The 23693-nt window shown below is 42.2% G+C and overlaps 1 protein-coding gene across 2 annotated transcripts in view; it reads left to right on the top strand.

Annotated features, from left to right (window-relative positions):
• Nucleotides 1–23693, top strand: part of LVRN (laeverin) — a 231051-nt gene that overhangs the window by 168391 nt on the left and 38967 nt on the right. For both annotated transcript variants that reach the window (XM_077462242.1, XM_077462241.1), the window contains exons 12-15: nucleotides 225–358; nucleotides 8100–8155; nucleotides 10786–10933; nucleotides 18795–18889. In XM_077462242.1, coding sequence (XP_077318368.1) covers nucleotides 225–358; nucleotides 8100–8155; nucleotides 10786–10933; nucleotides 18795–18889 — 433 coding nt within the window. The remainder of the gene's footprint in view (nucleotides 1–224; nucleotides 359–8099; nucleotides 8156–10785; nucleotides 10934–18794; nucleotides 18890–23693) is intronic.

The raw sequence follows: 23693 nt of genomic DNA, 5'->3' as shown, positions 1-23693 counted from the left end.
GAGCAATTGTAGCTTTCACAAAGGGGGAGAATTTTTCACAAATGTTATTCAGAAAGTATATAATACAACAATGAATATCTCTCTTCTCAAAAACTTTAGGTAAGAGAAGACATATGTAAAATATAATTCTATTGCTGTGACTTTGTATCTAACTTTCTAAAGTTATCAAATGGCATTAAATACTGGTTAACATTCAAAATGTAGTCTTGCTTTCCTATTTTCAGAAACTGTCCCAGAAATGACTACAATGGATAACGAATGGATTATACTAAATATTAATGTAACTGGGTACTACAGAATAACTTATGATGAAAAAAACTGGAATAATCTTGCAAAAACGCTTGAGGAAAAACCACAGGTAATGCTTAAAAGAAGTTCACTACAGTTCAATACCTGTATTCCAAAATATTCTAAATAAGATAAAAAGTGATTTGTAAATACGGACCAAAGAAACTTAAACTATGTATACCCTGACAATGAACTTCTCTTATTTGTTATCTTTTGGTATGTTAAATATACCATTATGTGCTGCTGGTGGACCTGCCCAGATTTTGGAATGAGGTATTTAAACTTCTACATACCCAATTCAAATGTATTTCCCTAAAGACCCTTGGCTTGTGCTTCTCAGCCTCAAACCCCCCCTCCCACAAAATCTCAGTTTAAACTAACAACGTACGTGATTGTAGCAGCCAAACAATCTATCGTTAAAGCATGGAGCATTTTGTATGTTTTATGAAAGTTAAAAATGGATGTATGGACCCATTCTTTGTGAAACTTACATGTATATTCATAGATACCAACATGCAATTTCTAAAAATGTGTTCCCCGTGGATCAAATACACACTTGCTCTCACAGATAGCTTTTCTATAAATATCATTGTAGGGAGATGCACATTCTGGAGCCTTTCCTTTCTCTCCCAAGTCTTTACATTCTTTCCCCTAATCATTATGAAGTCTCCCTCTTTTGGCATGTACTTATTTAACGTTCACTACTCTTGCCCCCCACCATTTTGTTTTTTTTCCTCATGCTCTTGGTCCCTGCTTCTTTTCCTCTCTACTTTTCCTCCTCAGCAGCAGAGAGAGCACTGTGGACTGCACATTTTCTCTACTCCAGCTATTAATTACTAATGTGTAATTTTCTAATTTTATGTAAACTTAGTAGTGAATATGAACAATACATGACTGTAAAAATCTGTTCCCAGTTAGCATTGTTCCCAGGTCACATCAGTGAACTAGAACAGTGGTCATCAACCCTGTCCTCAGGGCCCACTCAGGGCCAGATTAAGAGCATCATGGGCCTGGTGCTAAGGATTTTGGTGGGCCTTTTTATGAAAATAAATAAAATGAAAATGCAAACAATTTTTTGTTAAATTAAATTAAAGAGAGGGGGGGGGGGGTGATACCGAGATAGGGGGCTGAGGCAGGGGAAGAGAGAGAGAAAGGGGGTGAGAGAGAGGGGACAAGACAGAGGGGGAAAGAAAAAGGAGAATAGAGAGAGGGTGGTGGGAAAGAGGGGGTTGAAGGGGGCAAGAGAGAATGGGGGATGAAGGTGGTGAGAGAGAACAGGGTGAAAGAGAGGGGATGAGAGATAGAGGGGGTGAGTGGGTGAAAGAGAGAAAGAGGGGGGGGGTGAGAGTGAGGGGGAGAGTCTGTGGGGGGGGGGGTCGAAGCACAGCATAGTACATTAAACGGGGGGGGGGGGGATAGCCTAGTACATTACATGGTTGGCACAACATATTACATGGTGGATACATGGATACAGTACATTTAATGGTGGGCAAAGCATAGCAAATTACATAGTGGGCACAGCACATTACATGGTTGGCACAGCACATGACATGGTTGGTACTGCACAACACAGAACATTCCATGGTGGACACAACACAACACATGCACAAGGTGAGCATAGGACCTTATATGGTGGGCACAGCACATGACATGGCGGGCACAGCTGAGCACATTACATAGTGAGCCCTGCACAGCACATTATATGGTGGGCACAGCATATTATATGTTGGGTACTGCACATGGCATAGTGGGCACTGCACAGCACAAAACAAGGTGGGCACTGAATGACACCACATGACATGGTGGGCACTGCACTACACAGCACAGCACATTACATTGTGAGCACAGTACATTAAATGGTGGACACTGCACATGACATGGTGAGCCCTGCACATCACATTCCATTGGGCACATTGGTGGGCACTGCGCGACACAGCACAGGCAATTACATTGTGAGCACAGCACATAAAATAGTGGACACCGCATATGATATGGTGAGCCCCCACATTCCATTGTGGGTACTGCACGACACATGCCATGGTGGACAATGTACAGAACATTACATGGTGGGCACAGCACATTACATGGTAGGCATTGCAATGGCACAGCACATGACATAGTGGGCACAACACATCACATGACATGGTGGGCACTGCACAGCAATTTACAGGGTGGGCACTGTATGACACATCACATTACATGGTAGGCACTGCCTGGCACAGCACATTACATGGTGGGCACAACACATTACATGGTGGGCACTGCATAGCATAGCACATTTCATGGTGGGCAATGCAACTGCACATTACATGTTAGGAACGGCATATTAAATGGTGGGCACTGCTAAACAGCACAGCACATTACACAGTGGGCACAACACATTACATGCTGAGCACAGCACATGGCATGGTGGGAACTGCACATGACATGGTGGGCACTGCATGGAACAGCACATTACATGTTGGGCACTGCACATTACATGGTGGGATCACTACATGGCACAGCACATGACATGGTGGGCATTGCACATGACATGATGGGCACTGGGAGGCACATAACATGACATGGTGGGCACTGCACATTACATGGCAGGCACTGCATGGCACAGTATATGACATGGTGGGCACTGCATGGCACATGACATGACATGGTCGGCACTGCACATTACATGGTCGGCACTGCACATTACATGGTGGGATCACTGCATGGCACAGCACATGACATGGTGGGCATTGCACATGACATTGGTGGGCACTGGGAGGCACATAACATGACATGGTGGGCACTGCACATTACATGGCAGGCACTGCATGGCACAGTATATGACATGGTGGGCACTGCATGGCACATGACATGACATGGTCGGCACTGCACATTACATGGTCGGCACTGCAGATTACATGGTGGGATCACTGCATGGCACAGCACATGACATGGTGGGCATTGCACATGACATTGGTGGGCACTGGGAGGCACATGACATGGTGGGCACTGCACATTACATGGCAGGCACTGCATGGCACAGTATATGACATGGTGGGCACTGCATGGCACATTACATTACATGGTCGGCACTGCACATTACATGGTCGGCACTGCACATTACTTGGTCGGCACTGCACATTACATGGTGGGAACAGCACATGACATTGTGGGCACTGCACATTACATGGTGGGTACTGCAAGGCACAGCTTGACATAGTGGGCACTGCACATCACATGAAGAGCAATGCAATGTACAGCACATGACATGGTGGGCACTGCACGTTACATAGTGAGCACTGCAATGTACAGCAAATTACATACCGGACACAGCACATTACATGGGGGCACTGCAATGCACATGACATGACATGGTGGGCAATGCACATGACACGGTGGGCACTGCACATTACATAGTGGGCACTGCATTGCACATGACATGGTGGGCACTGGGCACGAGAGCACATGACATGGTGGGCACTGGGCACAAGAGCACATTACATGGGTTCACTGGGCACAAGAGCACATTACATGGTGGGCACTGGGCACAAGAGCACATTACATGGGGTCACTGGGCACAAGGGCACATTACATGGGGGCACTGGGCACATGACATGGTGGGCACTGGGCACAAGATCACATTACATGGGGGGCACTGGGTACAAGAGAGCACATTCCATGGGGGGCACTGGGTACAAGAGAGCACATTACATGGGGGGCACTGTGCACAAGAGAGCACATTGCATGGGGGCACTGGGCACAAGAGAGCACATTACATGGGGGGCACTGGGCACAAGAGCACATTACATGGGGGACACTGGGCACATTACATGGGGGGCACTGGGCACAAGATAGCACATTACATGGGGGGAAGCAGCAAATTTACTAACCTCATGTCAACAGCATGGGATATGTCCTTCCTCCCGGGCTCCTGCTGCATAGGACATTAGCGCCCCTCCCCCAGACAGCTCCCAGACATAGAGGATCTGTGTGAGTGGAACAGATCCTGTGATAGGAGTCAGACATCTACAGAGACAAGGCTTGGCTGCAGTGACTACACTTGTCTCCTCCATGTGTGCAGTGCACAGAGGGCTCCTCTTCCTTCCAGAAGGCTACAGATAGTGATAAGCCACTGGCATGGGCCTATATTGAGGGAGGGGCCTGGAGCTGCAGCTCCACAAGCCCCTATGTTAATCCGGCCCTGGGCCCACTAACAGGCCAGGTTTTATGTATTACCTTGGGGAGATGCAGACTAGAATACAGCAATCACTGAGCAGCAAATGATATCACCTGTGATGGATTTCAGTTATCTTGCAAACCTGGCCTGTTAGTGAGCCCTGAGGACAGGGTTGATGACCACTGAACTAGAGAACACGTCCCCTCTCTATATTTTGGCAATGACAATTGGAGAATAGGAAGCATTCTGTAATATTAACACACTTCCTATCCTATAATGACAACTAGGGATGAGCTTCGTGTTCGAGTCGAACGTACGTTCGACTCGAACATTGGCTGTTCGTGCGTTCGGCGAATTCCGAACGTTTTGGCCGTTCGCGTCAAAATTCGAGTGACGCGCGCGCGGACCACAATGCACTGCGTTGGCGCAGTGCATTGCTGCCCGATGATTGGCCAAGCATGCACTGTGACCCCGCATGCTTGGCCAATCGCAGCGCCGGCAGCGAGGAGAGCCATGATTGGCCACAGGCATCCTGCCTGTGGCCAATCATAGCTCAGGCTGTGTAGTGCACGCCCCACACTATATAAGGCCGCCTTTAAGGCGGCCTCCTGTAGTGTGTTACTTTGCATCTGAAGCAGTGGGTGTTCTGTGTACCTTCAACACAGTACACACCAATCGTTTTTGGCTGATTTCCTATCTTGCTGCTGTGTAGTGGTTGTTGTCTGTGCCCTGACTGCAGTATACACCACTATATTCACCTCACCTATATAGCTAGTGATCTAGCTTTAACCACTTAACAACTGCCCATTGCCGATTAACGGCTTCAGGGCGGTTGTTTAACTCAGAGAGGCCGTTAATTAACGGCCTCCCAGAATTCTGCTCTCGCGTGCCCCGAGGTGTGCGCACTCGAGAGCATCCGTGATCGCCGGGCTCATAGCGGCCGTTTACCACGTGATTGCTCCGTCAAATGACGGAGTGATCACTTGGAAACAAACCGGTGTCATGTTATGACGCCTGTTCCTCCCTCCCCTTTCTGTACCGATCGGTACAGCGGAGGGGAAGAGATCGGTGTCAGCAGCGATGTGGGCTGCATCTGCAGTGCCCACATCGCTGCTCACCGAATTTAACCCCTCAATTCCCTGCCAATACTCTGCAATACCAGTGCATACTCTGCAGTACCCTGCCATTACTCTGCAGTACCCCGCCATTACTCTGCAGTACCCCGCCATTACTCTGCAGTGCAGTACCCCGCCATTACTCTGCAGTGCAGTACCCTGCCATTACTCTGCAGTACCCGGCCATTACTCTGCAGTACCCCGCCATTACTCTGCAGTGCAGTACCCCGCCATTACTCTGCAGTGAAGTACCCTGCCATTACTCTGCAGTACCCCGCCATTACTCTGCAGTACCCCCATTACTCTGCAGTAACCCCCATTACTCTGCAGTACCCCCCAATACTCTGCAGTACCCGCCATTACTCTGCAGTACCCCCAATACTCTGCAGTACCCTGCTATTACTCTGTAGTACCCCGCCAATACCCCGCCAATACTCTGTAATACCCTGCCATAAATTGCCATACCCAGCCATACTCAGAGATACCCAGCCATACTCAGTGATACCCTGAAATACCCAGCCATAGACGCCCCCCACCCCTCACCGCCCTCCGGTGCTTCTACCAACTCGCCAGTACGATCAAAGCCAGAATCTTTTTTTTATTTTTTATTTCAGGCTTCCCAGCCTAGAGGTGAGATGTGGGGTCATATTGACCCCCCAGATTTCACTGTAAAGAGGACCTGTCACCCCATATTCCTATTACAAGGGATGTTTACATTTCTTGTAATAGGAATAAAAGTGATCAAAAATATATTTTTGGGAAAAAAAATGTCAAACTAAAATAAATAAAGTAAAATGAACAATAAAAAAATAAAATAAAAATTAAAGCGCCCATGTCCCCATGTGCTCGCATGTGCCACACATGTGAGGTATCGCCGAGAATGTTAGAGCGAGAGCAATAATTCTAGTCCTAGACCTCCTCTGCAACTCAAAACATGTAACCAGTAAAAAAAAATGTAAAGCGTCGCCTATGGGGATTTTTTAAGTAGCGACGTTTGGCGCCATTCCACGGGCATGTGCAATTTTGAAGAGTGACATGTTTGATATCTATTTACTCAGCATAACTTCATCTTTCACTTTATGCAAACATTGGGCTAACAAGTGGTTAATAATAGAGCTTGCAGTCAGTAGTGTTAGGAGATAGTGCGTGCTGTCTGCGTGCTCTGTACCCAGTACATACCGCTATAATATAGGGCAGGCCCCTACTTTCAAACATCCAACTTACAAACATCTCCTACTTGCAAATGCAAGGAGACAGCAGCAAGTGAGATGAAAAAAGATGGACGACAAAACAAATTATACAGGGGTGATAACCCTTCCCTATGTTTTCCAAAAAGCTTAAAGATAGTTTTTTTGACTGGAGCTACACTTTAAAAATGTACCGGTTGAAAATGACAAACAGATTCAACTTAACACAACAAACCTACACAGTCCCTGTCTTGTTTGCACCGCCTGTATACTGCTGTTCTGAGTATATAGGGCCTGGGGGCCACACGCATTTCCTTTTTTTAATATGGGTACGGGGTTCCCCTTAATATGTGTACAAGACCCAAATAGGCTGGTAATGGGCAGGGAGGGCTACCCATGCCATTTTTCTGAATGATTTTCAACCATATTGCAGGAACCAGATATAACATTAAAACCACAAGCAGTTTTAAATGGTGTTATTTCCGTTTAATGTCATTTTGTGCAGGGACTGTTCTAAACACGGGAAACACGTGGCACTTCACAGGCATACTACAGACACCCCCCAGGCACCATATTTAAAGGAATATTTCACTTTTTTTTTCACTTTAATCGTCATTAAAATCAGTGCTCCCGCCAAAACTGTAGTTTTTTAAACTTTTTTTTGCAGTGACCCATGTCCCCTGAGGCAGGAGGCAGGTCGCCAAACCCTTTTTAGGACACTATCTTGCATATTAGCCGTTAAAATTAGCACTTTCCAATTCGAACGTTCGAGTCCCATAGACTTCAATGGGGTTCTAACGTTCGTACCGAACGCGGGGGTCGTTCGCAAGTTCTGGTGCGAACCGAACCGGGGGGTGTTCGGCTCATCCCTAATGACAACACTGATTCTCTATAGATACAGTACAGCAAGAGAGTGTCAACGTAGGACAGAGAGGTTTTAATGTTAGAGTTTCCAGCAATCACCACATTTAAGAACTGGTAAGCTGCGATGTATTTACTTTTTGATCTTGGATTTAGATGTACTATGTAAACAGCAAAAGAAGAGCTGTTTGTCCCTCCAATCAGATTGAATCTTATATAAAAAAGAAAACTTGTAGTTAATTGCGGTTGACGTCAGCTATATATTTATGTTTTTTTATAAATTTAGCAGAGCTTGCTATGCTGCTGCATTACAGTAGCACTGAGCTCAACTCCATTGTGTGTGTTCTAACTAAAGTAGCATAACTTATATATTTAATGTTTAAACTTATATATTTAATGTATAATATTTAATATATTGAATTTAATGTTTAAAAAGCACGTGTTCATTCACTCTCATGGCTTCTAACATCATGCTTGTTCACTATGCAGGTGCTGTCAGTAGTAAACAGAATTCAGCTCATCGATGATGTCTTTACACTGGCAAAGTGAGTAGAAAGTGGAATATTTTGGAAAACTTGTACTAGGGTCATGTCTATTCAAATATATAGGAATTCTATATATTTATTTTTTGGCAAGAAGCTTTTCTGGTTCTCACAAAAGGAGTTTGTTTGTTTTTTTGGGGGTGGATTAGTATATTAAAAAGGGATCTCAGACGGGTGTATCTTTCAAGAGGAAACCTTTGTAGTGAATTGTGTTTATTATAACTTAGCTAATAAAGGAACAAATAGATATGAAATTCAGGCAACTGCAATTGCAGAAAAAGTATCAGCATTGATTTTACTGCTGCTATTTTTTAAAATGTTATACTGTATTTTTCTCTTTTTCTATGCTCCTAACCAAGGCTCCTGTCTTGAAGTCTAAAGCTGCCCACAAAGAAGCAATAATGGTGATCAAGGCAACATGTTGTTGGTTACAGGTGGCCTTGGAATCTCATGTCTGCCAGTACTGCTATTGCATAATAAAGGGCACACGGCAAACAGAGAAACAGAGACACCATGTAAATCTGTAAACAGAAACATAGTTCATGCAGTACCAAACACCAATGCTTCCAAGACTTACATGCCCCCTGTTATAAGATGGAGGACAATGAGCAAACAAACCAAACACATATAGTTACATAGTTACAAGTTAAAAAATAAAACATCCATCCACTTCAAACTTTGTGTGTGTGATTTTTTTTTTTCTTTATTCTCGAACAATCCCCATCGCCCTGTATTTTCTGCTTTCTAAGGACGACATCTAGTAGCGAGGGAATTACATATTTTACTGCTCTAACAGTAAAGAATTATTCTCTTAATCTAAGGTTAAACCTCCTTTCTTCTTATCTCAAATCGTGGCCATGAGTCCTCTTCAGGGATGTTAGAGTAAACAGTTTATTACAGTTATTGCAGTCACCTTTGATATATTTTTACATTGTATTTATATACCCTCTTCAGAGTCTCTTCCTCAAAATGTATAACTGTAATTCAAGTAATCGATCCTCTTAGCCGAGGTCTTCCATCTCTCTTATTAATTTTGTTTCTCTTCTGTGAACTCTTTCCCATTCAACAACATCTTTCCTGAGGACTGGGGACCAAAACTGAACTGCATAATCAAGATTAGGTTGAACCAGTGTTTTGCAAGGGGGTACAATTATTGATTTATCTCTTAAATGTATGCACTTTTTATTGCATGAGAGTATTTTGCTAGGTTTGTTAGTAGAAACTTGACATAGCATGGTATTGCTAAGTCTGTGATCTACAAGCACTTCCAGATCCTTTTTCCATCACCGATTATCCTCCTGTGTATTTTGCATGTATATTTTTGTCACCCAAGTGGATATGTTTACATTTCTCAATATTTAGCCTCATCTGCAATGTAGGTGTCAACCCCCTGTTTTGTCAAGGTCTTCAAGTAATAATGTTAAATCCTGTGCCCAAGTTGTTTCCCTGCATAATTTGGTATCATCAGCAAACACTGAAATTGAGCTCTTGATTACAAACTCATATCATTAATAAACAAATTATACACCCACCAATAATCAGAACACATCCAACCTGTGTGTCATAAGTCTACTGATTCTTCAGTATTATTATTTTTTCTTTTTTTTCTTTTTCTTTTTTTTTGCCACGTCAGCGAATTCTCTAGAGGGACATAAATCAACTTTCCGTTCATCACTGTCTCCTTTCGTCTTCACATCATTGTAGCATCTCATTATATATCAGAAAGTAACAATATCAATAACAATTAAATTAACTATTTTTCCCTTATTAAATTCATATCTTTGAATTCATGAGTGAGATTCTTCAGTATTATTACCCCCTTTATCCACATTATCCCATTATTATGTGGCACAGGTATGCCCATAATTTATGATACCTACTGCAATTCACCCACATACTTAAAGAGGGATAAACAGCTGAAAATAAATGGAGAGGCGCCAATCTTCAACATACTTCATGAGCAGGGAAGCAAAATATGTACCTCTAATTGTTCCAGCCACCAGTATAATAGAATCAGAATGGAGAGCACTGTTCCAGACAGGGAAATGCTAATGTGCATGTCAGTGCATTCCATAGACCAGAAATGCACTATTGCGCATGCCTGTGCCTTTATTGGGAAATGTTCTAACCTTGAGAAAGAGGACATGAGTCTTCGAAACATCAATGTTTGTTACTGCATGATGTTTGTTTTGCTATTAAGATCTTAGTAAAATTTTGAGATCTTCAGTATGGTGTGCTGGCCACTTTTCTTTGCCGCCTGCAGCAAACCCTCCCCAGTAGGTTGTTCTTTCAGTATTTTACACCACTGTTGTTGTTTCTCCCCACTCTGCTTAACACCCTTGTCAGCAGAGTCTGCCTGCTCGATTTACAAATGGCCATAAGCATGGGAAATATGGAAAGATATTTCAGAATATTTTTTGTCACCTGAACCTGAGCATAGAGAACCAATTGGAGTCAGCTTATCTTCACTAAACAGTTCCATTGGTAGATAAGGATCAGTGGGGCTTATAGCCTTATAGAAATAAACTTTTCTTCCGAAAATGTTGGTTTGTCTTAAAATTTGTAAATGTGTAAGAAGTAGGAAGAATGTGTATAATGCACCATTTTTATTTTTGTTTTTCATTTTTTGATAGCTCTGGATATCTGGAATATGAGACTGCTCTGAGTTTAACAAGATACCTGGAACAGGAAATGGAAGTAATTGTATGGTACATTGTTCTGAAACACATGAATTCCTATAAGAAGTCACTGGTGACATATCATTCTTTTCCGCATCTAAAAGTAAATATATTTTTTTTACTAGTACATTTATGTCCTATGGCAGTATCATTAAAAAATTCCAATTTTCTTTCGTAACTTAAACAGTTTGGAAAAAATAGGTGCCAGCCATAATGTTTCTGTACCTGAAGTTTACAGGTTTCTAGCTTTTACAGGAAAATATTTTTTTTATGAAGGATAAAACCTAATTCTCCATCTCTCAGTTTCACCTTACAGTGTACGCTACAACACACCATAATATAGCCTTCTGTTAGATCCACTTTACTGCATAACCTTCTGTCTGCTCCACATCACCTTCATTACCCCACTGTGTATCCCTTTGTTAGCTCCAAAGGGAGCTCAGACCTAGTCTGCCGGAAAGTCCGGTCGTATGTACGTGGCATTATAGTTAATTAACAAAAACCTTGCCCTGTCTTTGTCTTCTTGCAGTTGCCTTGATTCTCATACATATGATGTTCTTGCCTGGCAAACACATTATGATGTAGTGTATTTAGTTCAGATCACACTGTAGCCTGCATATAAAAGTATTTTTCGGATATATTAATTAAACGCACATTTTTCTGCATGTTTTCTGCATGTATTTGTTCAAATCCTAACATTGCATTAGTATCCAAGCATCAACCTCATACAGCCTTCTGTCTACCCAACCTAGCAACATGATGGAATTATGTAGAGTATAAAGGGACACAAAGTATGGTTGCATTGTCATCTACATGATTTACATATGCTCTGACAGTGGTGCATTGGAAAAAGTTCAGCTTACTGGATCTTTGAAGAGGTTTCCAGTAAGTTCAATGTAATGCATGTAAAACACATGTCAATATAACTTAAAACATAAAACATACATACAGTGCACCTAAAGTGTACAGCTGCTAAGACTCGTACACACGATGAGACGAATGATCTCTGTTTTTTCTTTTGTATGCTAGTCTCATATTGGAAAGAGAGTACTAAAGTTACTAAAAATGTTATTAGACAGAATACAACTATAGAAGTGATGTAATGTACTGTATGGTATTGTATTGTGAGGTCTTGGTTACTTGATTTTTCGTACAAATACTATACTAATTACATGAAAATTGTTTGTTTTGTTATCTTATGAGAAAAATTTTCATGCTTGTCCCTTTGGATATTTTTCCATGAACTGTTCAGCTCTCCAAAGCTGTGTACTAATGAAAAGATTGTCGGAGGATTGCTCTGAATGCATTTTCGTTTTCATCCGATTTTCTCATCGTTTGTACTAGGCATCAATGTGACAAAAAAGTTTAAACTGAATGGCTCAGTTGGTTGCTGATTTGTCTATGTGGCTCCATTATCATTTAGCTTCTTTGATATCACACGTTATCGCAAACGCTTGGTTGCAGTTGTTGCTGCTAAGGGTGGCCCAACCAGTTATTAGGTTTAGGGGGCAATCACTTTTTCACACAGGGCCATGATGGTTTGGATTTTTTTTCACCTTTAATAATAAACACCTTCATTTACAAATTGCATTTTGTGTTTACTTGTGTTGTCCTTGACTATTGTTTAAATTGGTTTGATGTTCCGAAACACTTAAGTGTGACAAACATGCAAAGGAACAGGAAATGAGGAAGGGGGCAAACACTTTTTCACACCACTGTATGTGAACTGAGCAAGAAGTGGGATTTCGATTTTGGAGAAATCAGATTTTTTCTTCATATCCTAAGCACTTAACGGGCATCACTAGAAGCATTTTTGTGTAAAAAATGTGTACATATGTTTCATTGTTTACAACAAGATCTATTTCCACCAAGATGCTGACTGCCATGGGTAGCACTTCCTGCACCTGTTTGTCACTACATCAGTGCTCCTAAATGTGTGTTATAAGGAAATGTATGCTTGGGTAAATGCTTGCAGTAAAGAAGCATCAGTGTTTACAAGAGCATGGCCGAGTACAGCCATTAATTCATATGGCAGACGACACGTGCATGCTCCCCAGGTGCTGCAAAGCACCTGCATATTACATTAGGCATATAATATACGTATAAAAGCCTAGGTGCATGAACCTCTAGTCATTTGTCATGTAAAGCTTTGACTAAGAAGGTCATTTTAGGGCTTTCTATTCAAAGACATGTTCAAGTGCAAAAAGTATTAGACCTGCTATGCCCTCCATGTGACCTGTTGCATCCAAAGAAATGCAAAGTATATTAAACATAGCATTAGAACAGGCATCCACGAAAGCAGAAAGCGCATTTACCTTGGCCCTTACTATTGTCTTCTTGTTGACAATTGCTTCATGTACAATGCATTGATTATTACTGTAGTTACTGTAAGGACTTAAACAGGCTATATGCGGAGCTTATTTCTTTCTTGCAACCAATTGCACATTTTATATGTTGCACATACCATACACCATATTTCTATTATTGATTCACATAATAATACCAATTGCCAGTCTGTGCCTAATTCTGTACTACATAACCAGGCACAGAGATTTTAATGATAGAACTTGATGAGGGTGTGCTTCCCTACACACTTAAGGCCACTTAACTAAAACCTTTATTTTAAACCATAAAAAGTATGTCAATTACCATAACAGGTATACCTATAGGATGAGGTCAGTGCCATTATATATAAAAATCACTGTTCTATCTCTATGTGGTACCATGTTTAAATGGTGAAAACCTCTCTTGAATATATATACGTATAGACAATATGAGGGTTATAATTTCCTCCTATATTCAATATGAAGGCTCCAGGTGATATGATTTTGGGAGCACCTTCTGACTTTATTTTCATTTAGTTTCACATGATTTAATTTTTATCCTGACACATTCTTTCCTCCTTCCCCTCCATTCTTCTTTTTTGTGGGGTGAGATATGCCTTGTATCAATGTAGTCATGATCAGGCCCGGGCTGAGACAAGAAATAGGCCCGGGCATTTTAAACTGGGCAGCCCAATCCCTGGGGGGAGTAGGTCAGGGATGTGGGGCGGGGGTGGTTGGTGACCAGATATTCATCACGGGAGACATCCCAATACAGCAAAGAGAAACCCCCAATCCGGCAAAGAGACATCCCCAATCCAGCAAAGAAACATCCCCAGACCAGCAAAGAAACATCCCCAGACCAGCAAAGACACATCCCCAGACCAGCAAAGAGACGGCAGCAGACCAGCAAAGAGACGGCCTCAGACCAGCAAAGAGACGGCCTCAGACCAGCAAAGAGACATGCCTAGACCAGCAAAGAGACAGCCCCAGGCCATTAAGGAGACAGCCCCAGGCCAGTAATGAGACAGCCCCAGGCCAGCAAAGAGACGGCCCCAGTCCAGCAAAGAGACGGCCCCAGTCCAGCAAAGAGACGGCCTCAGACCAGTAAAGAGACAGCCCCAGACCAGTAAAGAGACAGCCTCAGACCAGTAAATAGACAGCCCCATTTCTGTAAAGAGACAGCCCCATACCGGTAAATATAAAGCCCCGTACCAGTAAATAGCCCCTTACCAGTAAATAGAGAGCCACATACCGGTAAATAGTGAGCCCAATACCTCTAAAGAGACAGCCGCATTCCTATAAAGAGACAGGCGCCCCATACCTTAAATAGACAGCCCCATACCTTAAATAGACAGCCCCATACCAGTAAAGAGACTGCCCCATACCAGTAAATAGACTGCCCCATACCTGTAAAGAGACAGACCCATACCTGTAAATAGACAACCCCATACCTGTAAAGAGACAGACCCATACCTGTAAATAGACAACCCCATACCTATAAAGAAACAGCCCCATACCTGTAAAGAGACAGCCAACCCACACCTGTATAGAGACAGCCCCATACCTGTAAAGATACAGCCCCATATAGACACCCCTATACCTGTAAATAGACAGTCCCATACCCATAAAGAGACAGCAGCCCCATACCTGTAAAGAAACAGCAGCCCTACATCTGTAAAGAGACAGCCGCCCCATACCTGTAAAGAGACAGCCACCCCATACCTGTAAAGAGACATTTTTCCGATCACAGGCACCCAGCGGACATCGAGTCCGTGGGACCCACGGTCACAGAGACCGCGGCAGAAACGCGCCCATGACACCGCTTCTTGACGTACCGGTATGCCCTTTTGCCTACCAGTGCCATTCTGCCAACGTAAATCAGCGTACGCTGGTCGGCAAGCGGTTAAAGTTGGGCCTGTGGTGTCACGAGAGAAAAGAGAGAGGCCTGACACAAAAGGAGTCATTCCTCTGCTCTCCTGCCTGGACTCATAGAGCTAACCTGAGTAAAGGTAACCAATCCAATTTAAAGTGATTGTAAAGGATCGTTTTTTATTTTTTTTAAATAACAAACACATCATACTTACCTCCACTGTGCAGCTCATTTTGCACAGAGTGGCCCCGAACATCCTCTTCTGGGGTCCCCCGGTGGCTCTTGCGGCTCCTCCCCGCATCAGATAACCCCCTAGGAGATGCGCTCTCCTGAGAGGTTTACCATGGGGGCATGCTCCCGAGTCCAGTATTTGCATCCACAGACACGAATGCTGGACTCAGCCCCGCCACCCGGTGCCCGCGTCATTGGATTTGATTGACAGCCAATGGCTGCGCTTCTATCCAGTCAAGATCCGGGAATCCGTGGAGAGAGGGACAGCTCAGAGGAGATGAAGGAGCTCAGGTAAGTAAAACAGGAAGGCTGGGGGGCCAGTGACTGTCAGGTGTTTTTTCACCTTAATGCATAGGATGCATAAGGTGAAAAAACACAAGGGTTTACAACCCCTTTAAAGTATCATATTGTGCTTTATTTACCATTTAGGTGTGCCTCTGCTCTTGGGGACATTCTCAGGTTTGTAATCCCCTGAAAGCAGCTTGAATAAAGGATTGAGAGCTATATTGCTCTTAAATATCAGTTATTACTCTCTAGTTGATTACTTGAACACATACTTTTACTGTAAATACATATATTACAGTAAATACAATATCTGTGTTTTATCATAATGTGTGTGTTTCTCATTGCTTACTGCACTTACACTATTGCCAGGTATGCCAGAAGGGTTGTTATTGGGGTTGAGAGGCAGAGTAACGGACTGAACATGCAAACCAGCTCCTTTGGGGGTATCTCTACACGTATATATTCAAGAGAAGTTTTCACCATCCAAACTTGGTAGATGTTAATATTACCACATAGAGATAGAACGTTGTTTTTTTTTGTTTTGTTTTTTCAAAATATAATTTTTATTAAACACCAATAAAGGGCGAGACCCCATTGATACAACAGTGGTAAAAAGATAATTAAGGTTGTAAACATGAAGTTTGATTCACATAAATCAATGAATATATTACAATGTCACATTACAGAACAAGATAACGTTTGTAGTTAGTTTGCTGGGAAAAAGCAAAAGTGACATGGCAATCTTGTAAGTACAAGGGGGTAACAAGGTCTCCCCAATTGCTTTTCACTCTTTTCTTATAATAACAGCAAGGTAGAAATAAATAATAGTCAAGGAATAGTGTAGAGAAAGCAGAGTAGAGGGGAAGAAGGGGGCGAGGGAAGGGAAACAAGTCTATGGCTCAGGAACGTATGATCCGAGAAGGGTTTTCCGCTCTTTGTAGGTATTAGCAGGGATTTTTGAAAGGTGTAGAAGGAAAATTGCTGCATCGTCTGGTATCTTGTACTCTGTGAATTTCTGCATCATGCGACAGACATCTCCCCAAAAATTCTCCAATCTGGGGCATGACCAGAAGATGTGCAGTAGTGACCCCACATCGCCAACATCAATCCAAAGTGGCAGGGAAGCACCTGTGTAATCTGGAGGGCGTGAGGTACCATCTGGTCAATATTTTGAAATTAGTTACCTGAATTTTGGTGCACAGGGATGATTTAAGTGCAAATCTGATGATGCACTGCTTTTGTGTCACAGAGAACTTGTGGTTAAAGTCTCCCATCTCTCCAGACAGGGTAGACGTGGTTGTTCCAGGGGTGTGTTCAAAAGGGAATATGTTTTAGTAAAGGCTCAGTCTCAGAACAATATTCTTCAAAGGTCGTCAGTTGATGAGAGAAATTCTGAGGGTCAGGAATAGAGTGTAGGAAATGGTGTAATTGCACTGCTTTCCAAAGTAAAAGTTGGTAGGGGCCCACAGAGTTGACTAACTCCGGGGTGGAGGGCCACCACCCTGCAGTAACGAACTTAGAGGCATGGTCACATCCTGCATTACACAAGGACACAAATTCTGCAGGATGAAGGCCTAGTGGGAATTCTGGGTGTCCTAGAATCGGGGATAGTGGTGAGAGAAGTAAGAGAAGCTTGCAGTGCGACTTTGGGTGCTTTGCCTAAACGTGGCCCCTATCAGTGGTTGAGATTTCATCACTTGGGGTAGAGAGTAATAGGACCATAGAGCACTCTTCAAGGGTATTTTGGATTGAGATTGTTCAATATGCACCTAGAGTTTGGATATTGCATGGCACCGCCAATCAAATACTCTGCCCAGATGGGTAGCCTGGTAATACTTCCGAATATCTGGTAATGCCAGCCCCCCATTTTGTTTTGGTAGGGACATTTGGGTCCGAAGAAGGCAGGGTTTTTTGTGTGCCCAGACAAAGCAGGTGAAGATGGCTTGTATTCACTTGAGAAAAGAGAGTGGTATCTGTATGGGCAGGGCCTGGAGCAGATAGAGGTATTTGGTAGGATGCACATTTTTATCAGGTTGCATCTGCCAAACCAGGAGTGTATGCCTTTATGCCAGTTTTCTAGAAGAATACAGGTTTTAGCTAATAGAGGTGAGAAGTTGAGAGCACATGTATGTGAAAGGTTAGACAGGATGTATGTAACTAAGTACTTTAAGGTGGAATCTGTTCATTTGAAATGAAAGTTGGAACACATGGTTGAAAGGGTGTGGGGAGGGACTGCGACTCCCATGGCCTCAGATTTAGAGAAATAGATTTTCAAGTTTGAAAGATTACCTAAGATTATTAAGTCGAATTCCCAAAACAGGTTTGGTAGCTATATCGTAGGTTTTGTCAGAGAAAAGAGTAGGTCATCTGCGTAGGCTGATATTTTACACTGAGTGTCACCAATCGGCTGTCCCTATATTTCTGGATTGAGTCTAATTGTACAGAGGAATGGCTCTAGAGATAGTGCAAATAGAAGGGGTTATAGAGGACATCCTTGTCTTGTCCCATTACCAATAGGGAAGGGGTCAGAGAGCAGGCCATTTGCTTTCACTTGAGTTGCTGGGTTAGAGTAGATCTAGCCTATCCAGCTAAGCATCCTCTCCCCAAGACCAATGTGGCAAAGCACAGAGAACATAAAGTTCCAATTTACCCGGTCAAATGCCTTTTCAGCATCGGTGCGCCCATAGAAGTTGCTACATGGAGGAGGTGCTTTGATGGTGTTATCTCTTGTCTCCCTAGTGGAGATAAAGCCCACCTGGTCAAAATTTCTGGAGATGTAGTGCCAGCCGGGTTGCCAAGATCTTGGAGAACAGTTTCATGTCGATATTTAAAAGTGAAATGGGCCTATAACTCCCGCAAGAGGTAGGGTCCTCACCTTCTTTCTGTATTAGCGAGATATGAGCCTTCAAGGTATCTCTAGGGAAGATGGCCTCGGATCCAACTGCATTGAAAAACGTCACCATATGTGGACCTAGTAGCAGGAGGAGGGTTTTATAAGAACGTCGATTTTTATATTTATATATTGGCATTGACCCCATCCTTTAGCAGCTATACCTGTTATGGTAATTTACATACCTTTTATGATTTACAATAAAGGTTACGTTTTAGTTAAGTGGCCTTTTGGTGCATAGGGAAGCGCACCTTCGTCTATTTCTAGTCTAATTTTGCTACAGTTAAATGTTGTCAATATCACAGGCTTTTGTATATATGTTTTAATGATATTCCAATAATAGAACTTACTCTGTTTATTTCAGAAATATATTTTGAAGAGAATTACACCAATATTCCAACATTATGCAAGTGTTCTTCAAAGAAATTTTGATGAAACTGCTGATGACTTTTTTGTTCAGTAAGTGCTATACAGTTATTTATGTTTAAAGTAATAATTTCCATACTTACTCAAAGTTTTTGTTTTTTTTGTTTATTAAAGGGTTCTAAAAAAACAAACATTGTCAGGTTTGCAAAAAGAATGCAGACAACTCGATTGCTGCTCCTTAAATCTTTATTGAGCACAAACAGCAGTGCGACATCAAAACACTAACATGTTTCGGCAAAAGCCTTCCTCATAGCATAGCAATTTGCCAGGTTGCAGTCACAATTCCATGAAACATAGATTAGTAGTGCTGTGTCACAATTACATTAGTGAAATTAGCTGGATTTTACAGTTTCAAGAGACAATATGGGAAATTAAGGCTGGCCATACATAACACAATTTTCTTGTACACATTTCCTTTAGAGTTACCAAACCCATAGTACGAGGTCAAATAGAAGGACACTTTCAATTTATCTGCAGTCAGGCAGGTGCTTGCACTACATAAATCTAAAAGGAAAGGAAATTCAATAAAAAATTGTATAATGTATGCCCAGCGTAAGACTGGAGCAGCTAGAATCGCAAATAGATGTGCATGGCAACCAGCATTTCATTTTCAAGGCTTAACTGAACAAGCTGAAGATAGAAGGTGATTGGTTGCCATGCACAGCTATTCCAGATACTGGCTGCTCCAGTTTTGATATATTCCCCCCACTGTCACATTGACAGTGAAAAGGGGGTGCTGACATCACTATCTCATTCATGTAATAGTGTTCATGGCTAGGGAATGGCTGCTAGGCCTGAGTACTGTCACTGGAGAGGAGGCCGCATGCTAGATAGTGGCACCAGCTTTGAGAGAGGCAGTCACTAGGTAAGGTGACAGTGGGGTTGATTTACTAAAGCCAAAAAGGCCATTCAGGGAATTTACACTTTGCCAGAGGATTTTTTCCAAAGCTTAGTAAATGAGGTGAAATATAATTTTCAAAGGACACCCAATCAAATGCAAGGAACAAAACAGCATATTTGCTTGCACATGTTTGGATGATGGAAGTCAGCAAAGCTTCTTCACAGTTACTAAGCTCTGAAGAAATTCCTTGCAAAGTAAATCACTTATTTGCCTTTAGTAAACCCACTCCAGTGTCTCTTTAATATATTTTAAGTCTGCCTCATACTATACATCTACTATACATATATATATATATATATATATACATATACTATGTATATATATATATATATATATATATATATATATATATATATATATATATATATATATATATATACATATACTATACATCAATATGGCCACCCATATATACAGGGCTGAATTATCATTAGGCACAGTAGATTTAAGACACTATAGGCACACGAGGCAGCTTTTTCTTAAGATAGTTGTGGGCTACTCATTTTTTTTTTTTTTTGTTATTAGTAGAAACACAATTGGTCATATAAGCTTACTTAGATATTGCCATTCTAAATTAGGTTGTGACCAGTAAATCAGAAAAATATTCAGTGCAAAATAGGTGATCACAGTAGAAGTAGGTTGCCAGGGGTAATGTACCTTCAGGCTATATCCGCTTGCCGACTGTCTCACGCCGATACCCTTCAGTAGAAGGGCACGTACAGGCATATTGATGTACCTGTACATTGCCCTTTAAGGAGCGGTTTGTGGGAGCACGAGCACTGTAAGCTCCGTGAGTGTGATCATGGGTCCTGCGGACTCGATGTCTGCGGGGTTACCCGCAATCGTCTCACGGAGAGGAAGAATGGGGAAATGCTGATGTAAACAAGCATTTCCCCATTCTGCCTAGTGACAGGACACTGATCACAGCTCCCTGTGCTTGGGATTGGTGATCAGTGTCATGTCACACATAGGCCCTCCCCCCCACAGTTAGAATCACTCCCTAGGACACACTTAACCCCTACAGCGCCCCCTAGTGGTTAACCCCTTCACTGCCAGTCACATTTACACTGTAATCAATGCATTTTTAATCGGACTGATCCCTGTAAAAATGTGAATGGTTCCAAAATATCGCCAAAAGTGTCCAATCTGTCCACCATAATGTCGCAGTCACAACTAGTTGCTGCCATTACTAGTAAAAAGAAAAAATATTAATAAAAATGCCATAAAACTTTATTATTATACTATTTTGTAGACGCTATAACTTTTGCACGAACCAATCAATAAACGCTTATTGCAAAAAGTGCTCTGGTCTTTTGCCAGCCAAATGGTCCGGGGCTGAAGTGGTTAATGATGGAAAGCCTTATATACACTACTGTGCAAAAGTTTTAGGCAGGTGTAAAAAAAAAAATGCTGTAAGATTGGGAAAGCTTTCAGAAGTAGAAGCGTTGATAATTGATAGAAAAAAACAAAAACAAAATGGAAGGTAAATAAACAGAAGAGAAATCCAAATCAAATCGATATTTGGTGTGACTACCCTTTGCCTTCAAAACAGCATTAATTTTTCAAGGTACACTTCTGCACAGCTTTTGAGGGAACTTGGTAGGTACTGTAGGTTGTTCCAAACATTTTGGAGAACTGAAGATAGTTCTTTATGACCTTTTCTGTATGTTTTTGGGGTCATTGTTCTGCTGCAGAATAAATTTGGGGCCAATTGTACACCTGCCTGATGGTATGGCATTATGGAAAAGTATCTGACTGTATTTCTCAGCATTGAGGACACCATTGATTGTGACCAATTCTCCAACACCATTTGCAGAAATGCAACCACAAGCTTGCAAGGAACCTCCACTGTGCTTGACCGTTTCCTGCAGACACTCATTATTGTCCTGCTCTCCAGCCCTTTGGCAAACAAACTGACCCCCGCTACAGCCAAATATTTCACATTTTGGATGATCAGTCTAGAGCATCTGCTGCCATTTTTCTGCACCCCATTTCTTATGTTTTTGTGTATAGATGAGTTGCTTAGCCTTGTTCCCTCATCTGAGGTATGGCTTTTTGGGAGCATTTCTTCCATAAGGACCAGTTTTGACCAGACTTCTCAGGACAGTAGACGGGTGAACCAGGGTCCCACTGGTTTCCGCCAGTTCAATGCTGATGGCATTGCTGGACATCTTCCGATGTGGAAGTGAAGTAAGCATGATGTGTCTTTCATCTGCTGCATTAAGTTTTCTTGGCCAACCACTGTGTCTACAGTCCTCAACATTGCCCATTTTTTGTGCTTCTTTAAAAGAGCTTGAACAGCACATCTTGAAACTCCAATCTGCTTTGAAATCTTTTCTGAGAGAAACCTTGGTGATGCAGCATAGCTACCATGTGGCTCATTGCTGTGTTCAGTCTTGCCATGGTGTATGACCTGTGACATGAAATTGTCTTCTACAACCTCACCTTAGTAGCAGAGTTTGGGTGTTCTTCATCCAGTTTTAAGCTACCTACACAGCTATTTCTGTGTCAGTTGACTGTGTTTCAGCCTACATATTAAGTTGATGATCATTAGCCCCTGCTTGGTATAATTGATTATTCATACACCTGATTCGAATCCTACAAAATCCCTACTGTGCAAGTGTACAAAGTGTGAGTGTAAGCCCTTGTACACACGGTCGGAGATTCCGACGGAATGCGGACCGTTTTGTCGGATATTCCGACTGTGTTTGGTCTGCATCGGACTGTTTCCGTCGGAATATCCGACGGACCAAGTTTTCCAACTTGCCGGTAAAATTTTCAGACAAAATGCTCCTATCGGACATACTCCGATCATGTGTAGCCTACTCCGACGGACAAAGTGCCACGCATGCTCAGATCAAATTCCTAGACCAAAGCTATTGGCTACTAGCCTGAACGTAGTTCCGTCGTAACGAAATAACGTCATCACATTATGTACAATCGGATTTTCCAACAACTTAGTCCAACCGTGTGTATGCAACATCACTTCCGGACCTCTTCCAGGATTAATCTATCAGAATTACTCCGACGGATTTGGTTGTCGGAATCTCAGACCGTGTGTACTAGGGCTAAGAATTGATGCTGGTTTGAAGCCAAAGGGTAGTTACACCAAATATTGTTTGAGTTAGACTTTTCTTCTGTTCACTTTGCATTTTGTAAATAGATACAAATAAACAATTAAAATATATATTTTTGAAAACATTCTTACTTTACAGAATTTCTTTTAACTTGCCTAAAACGGTTGCACAGTACTGTATATACACACAGTATATATACACACAGAAGTTGATTTACCAAAGGCAAATATACAGTGCACTGCAAGTTGCTCTAAATTTGAGGGGAACCTCTGAAATGAGGGGAAGTTCTGCTGATTTCTATCATCCAATCAAGTGCAAGCAAAAATTTTTTTTTTTCTACTGCTTGCATATGGTTGGGTATTCTTTGCAAAGTGAGGCTTTTACCTCATTTACTAGGCTCTGGAGCAACTGCACTAGCAGTGCACAGTATGTTTGCCTTTAGCATATCAACTGCATATTGTATCAACTGAGCTGATCAACCTGACTTTTATTTAGCTTTGTATATACAGCTGTATGCAGCAGCTCCTGGTATAAGGTACATATAAATGGTTATTATGTAACACATTTTCTTTTTCTAAGGGAAGATTGCACTAAAATTTGAATTAGTCATTTGCATTCATTACAAAAATACTAGAATACTAAATCTGGTAAATAAACTAAGCTAACTCCAATGTACACTGTAGAAGAGTCATAAGTCTTCCATGTAGAAGTTAAAGCGGAGGTCCACCCTAAAGTGGACCTTACGCTCATCGGAACCCTCCCCCCCTCCGGTGCCACAATCGGCAGTTACCTGGATAATCTAGGTAACTGCACCCACTTCCGGGACAGCTCTCTGCGGAAAGGGGCGTAACTTACGCCC

This window comes from Lithobates pipiens, unplaced genomic scaffold, assembly GCF_037356315.1.
Source record: "Lithobates pipiens isolate NorthernLeopardFrog02 unplaced genomic scaffold, aLitPip1_a1.2 Scaffold_3, whole genome shotgun sequence".
Lineage (NCBI taxonomy): Eukaryota > Metazoa > Chordata > Amphibia > Anura > Ranidae > Lithobates > Lithobates pipiens.
This window is presented reverse-complemented; position numbering and strand designations above follow the sequence as displayed.